We start from the raw sequence: 3,954 nt of genomic DNA, 5'->3' as shown, positions 1-3,954 counted from the left end.
ATAATGCTTCAAATGGTGCCATTTGGATGCTAGTTTGGAAACTGTTGTTGTAGGCAAACTCCACTAAGGGCAAATATCGATCCCACCTAACCCCAAGGTCTATTACACGGGATCTCAACATATCCTTTAATGTATGAATGGTCTATTCAGACTGGCCATCGGTTTGCGAGTGGAAAGTTGTGTTGAAATCCAACTTAGTGCCCAATGCTTCCTGTAACTTTCTCTAGAACCTACTGGTGAATTGTGCTCCTCTGTCAGGCACTATAGAAATAGGGATATTATGCAATCGTACTATCTCATCCACATAAACTCGAGCATACTGGGCAGCACCGTAAGTAGTCTTAACTTGAAGAAAATGAGCTAACTTTGTTAACCGGTCTACTATGACCCAGATCGAATCGTAACCCCCACTAGTCTGGGGAAAACCTATTACAAAGTCCATTGTAATACGTTCCCACTTCCACTCAAGCACTGGTAACGGCTGTAATAGCCTTGCAGGCCTTTGATGCTCGGCCTTAACTTGTTGACAAACTAGGCACTTGGAGACGAACTCAGCTACATCTTTCTTGAGTCATTCCCACCAATATACTTGTTTCAAATCTTGATACATCTATGTAGCCCCTGGATGTACTACATAGGTTGCCATGTGAGCTTCTTCCAATATTTCTCTCCTTAACCCATCACTATCAGGCACATAAAGTCTAGTTCCATACCTCAATACTCCATCTGTGCCTTTAGTAAACATTTTTCCTTTCCTTCCTTGAGGGTCCTCTAAGGCCTTAGCTACGAACTTATCTTTGCTTTACGCTTCTTTAATCTGGTCCATTAAAATAGGCCTCACTCTAAAATGTGCTAGCAATGCATTTGCCTCCGAAACTTCCAAATGCACACCCATATCTCCCAAACTATGGATCTCTTTAATCAGGAATCTCTTATCTGTGGAGATATGTCCCAAGCTTCCCATCGATTTTTGACTCAAGGCATTTGCCACCACATTTGCCTTATCGGGATGGTAAAGAATAGTACAGTCATAATCCTTTAGCAACTCCATCCACATATGTTGCCGCAAGTTAAGATCCCTCCGCTAAAATATATACTTCAGGCTTTTGTGGTCCGTATATATCTCACAAGTCTCACCATACAAATAATGTCTCCAAATCTTTAAAGCAAACACGATTGTTGCCATCTCCAAATCATGTGTGGGGTAATTCTGCTCATGCCTTTTAAGTTGCCTTAATGCATACGCAATCACCTTCCCTTGCTGCATTAATACACACCCTAAACCAACCTGCGATGCATCACAAAATATCGTGTAACCCCTTGTGCCTTGCGATAGGCTTAATACTGGAGCTGTGGTGAGACAAGTCTTAAGCTTATCAAAGTTTTTCTCACAAGCATTTGACCACTTAAATTTTATATCTTTAAGTGTCAACTTAGTCAGAGGGGCAACTATTTTGGAGAAGTCCTTCACAAAATGACGATAGTAACCAGCCAAACCCAAAAAGCTTCTAATCTTCATAGTTGATGTTGGCCTTGGCCGCTTTTCCACTGCTTTAACTTTCTTTGAATCAACTTGTACCCCATCCTTAGATACCACATGTCCCAAGAATGCAACGCTTTCAAGCCAAAACTCACACTTGGAGAACTTGGCATATAGTCGATATTCTCTCAAAGTTTGGAGCACTATCTTAAGATGTTGCTCGTGCTCTTCTCAACTCTTCGAGTGGATCAAGATGTCATAAAAAAACACCACCACAAACTTGTCCAAATAGGGCTTGAACACCTAGTTCATCAAATCCATAAAGGCCGTAGGGGCATTCATAAGCCCAAATGACATCACCAAGAACTCATAATGCCCATATCTTGTTCGAAATGTAGTCTTGGGTATATCTTCATTTCGGATCCTCAACTGATGGTACCCAGATTGTAGATTTATTTTAGAGAAACATTGTGCTCCTTGTAGTTGATCAAATAAATCATCTATTCTTGGAAGAGGATACTTATTCTTCACCGTCACTTTATTAAGCTATTGGTAATCAATGCACAGCCTAAGTGACCCATCTTTCTTCTTTTCAAATAACACCGGTGCTCCCTATGGTGAGACACTAGGACGGATAAAGCCTTTGTCCAAAAAATCTTGTAACTGATCCTTAAGCTCTTTAAGCTCTGTAAGTGCCATTCTATATGGGGATATGGATATAGGTCTAGTGACGAGAACTATATCTATGCAAAATTCAATCTCCCGTTCGAGAGGCAAACTTGGTAGTTCCTCAGGAAATACATCCATGAACTCATTCACCACCGACACTTGGCTTATATCTCCAACCTTCGCCTGAGTATGCCTTACCACATCCAAGTAACCTAAACAACCTTGTCTTAATAACCGTCTAGTAGCTATGGCCGATATCAAATTGGTTGGAGCATTACTCCTATCCCCTTGAATACTAAATGAGGGTTCACCGGGAAAATCAAATCTCACCAATTTGTGATAGCAATCCATACTAGCATGGCAGGGTGATAGCCAATCCATTCCCAAGATCACATTAAAGTCTAAGGTGTCTAACACCACTAGATTCACCGATGTGTCCTTGTCCTTGACTCGAACTACACAGGACTCATATTCCCATTCAGCCATAAATACCTCTTTTAAAGGAGTAGACACTAATAATTGTTCTTCTCTCCTAACACGATCTTTACCCAAATGAGATGCAAAACATGGAGAGATAAAAGAATGGGCAGCACCAGGATCAAACAATAGCCAAGCATTCATATTACCAACAGAAAGAGTACTTGAGACCACTGCATTGGATGTCTGGGCCTCATGGGGTATTAAAGCATATACCGTCGCTTGGCCTCTACCAGCAGAACTATGACGTCCGGACCCAGATGGCCTGCCCTGAGAAGAAGTAACAGCACCTCTACCTCTTGATCCACTAGCCTCCCGACCGGATGAGGCGGCAACTGAAGGAGCAAATGAAGCTGGCTGGGTGAAACCACGAGCAGAATCTCATGATTGATGAGCCATCAGACAATTCCTCCTAATATGTTCAGGTTGACCACACCCATAGCAAACTCTCTCATTACGTAAGCATCGTCCACTATGTCATCTCCCATAAGTATCACAAGGGTGGATAGCTTGACTTCCTTGTCTAGAATCTTGTTGCCTTCATCTACTAAAGGTTCTTTGTCCCGCCCCAATATTAGCACCAGGCGAGTCACTCCCCCTTTGGGGTAATCGTGAGTCCCGTTGTGGACCCTGATGGTTAGAAGACGAACCACCATTGCTGAAATCTCTACGGCCTTGATAACCTTCTGTCTTGGCCCTTTTTGCTTTATCTCTCATAGCCCTACTCTCATAGGTCTTTATCTCGATCCGCTGAGCACAATTTACCACTGCGGAGTAGGTATTGAAATCTCGGGATGCCACAGCCCTAAACAATGGCTCTACTAACCCATCCACAAACCTCTGAATCTTCATCTCCTTAGTAGAAATGAGGTAGGGAGCATACCAAGACAACTGCGTGAATTTGATGTCGTATTCTGATACTGTCATACTTGAGGTCTGTACTAAAGTCTCAAACTCCCTAGCTTTAGCATTACATACACTGAGTGGTAAAAATTTATTTAGAAAGGCTGTACTGAACTCACACTAAGTCAACGACGCTGCATCCGTTGGTCTACCTCTACATAAAGAGCTATACCACTATTGTGCCACGTCCTTTAATCGGAAGGCGGCTAACTTAACTGATCGGGCATTAGAACATCCCAAGGCTTTACAAATTTTCTCCATCTTATTTAAGAAGATTTGAGGCTTTTTCGAAGCATCAGATCCTGAAAATGATGGAGGCTTAAGCTTAAGAAAATCTGGAAGAGAAATCTCTAGATGACCCTTCTCAACCTCATGATGTTGGCGACCGGCCTGTCCTTAGGAGATAAGGGATTCTTGTGCTGTAG

At 42.4% G+C, this 3,954-nt stretch overlaps 1 protein-coding gene across 1 annotated transcript; it reads right to left on the bottom strand.

Annotated features, from left to right (window-relative positions):
* Positions 224-3,553, bottom strand: LOC108661162. Its single transcript, XM_018117058.1, has 5 exons — positions 3,208-3,553; positions 2,642-2,961; positions 2,213-2,332; positions 1,289-1,585; positions 224-565 (listed from the first exon to the last, which is right to left on the bottom strand). The coding sequence occupies exons 1-5, from the start codon at positions 3,551-3,553 to the stop codon at positions 224-226; spliced, it is 1,425 nt and encodes a 474-aa protein (XP_017972547.1).

This window comes from Theobroma cacao, chromosome 3 (assembly GCF_000208745.1).
Source record: "Theobroma cacao cultivar B97-61/B2 chromosome 3, Criollo_cocoa_genome_V2, whole genome shotgun sequence".
NCBI classification, from domain to species: Eukaryota; Viridiplantae; Streptophyta; class Magnoliopsida; order Malvales; family Malvaceae; genus Theobroma; species Theobroma cacao.
The sequence above is the reverse complement of the archived record's forward strand: the minus strand, read 5'-3'. Positions and strand labels throughout refer to the sequence as shown.

Excerpts from the sequence above, each read along its gene's own strand:
- LOC108661162 (XM_018117058.1), bottom strand. The coding sequence starts at position 3,553 with ATGACAGTATCAGAATACGACATCAAATTCACGCAGTTGTCTTGGTAT. Across the intron at positions 2,333-2,641 it reads TGTCTACTCCTTTAAAAGAG|GCGAAGGTTGGAGATATAAG; the intron begins GTATTTATGGCT and ends AGGCATACTCAG. Across the intron at positions 566-1,288 it reads TATTTTGTGATGCATCGCAG|AAAGATGTAGCTGAGTTCGT; the intron begins GTTGGTTTAGGG and ends GAATGACTCAAG.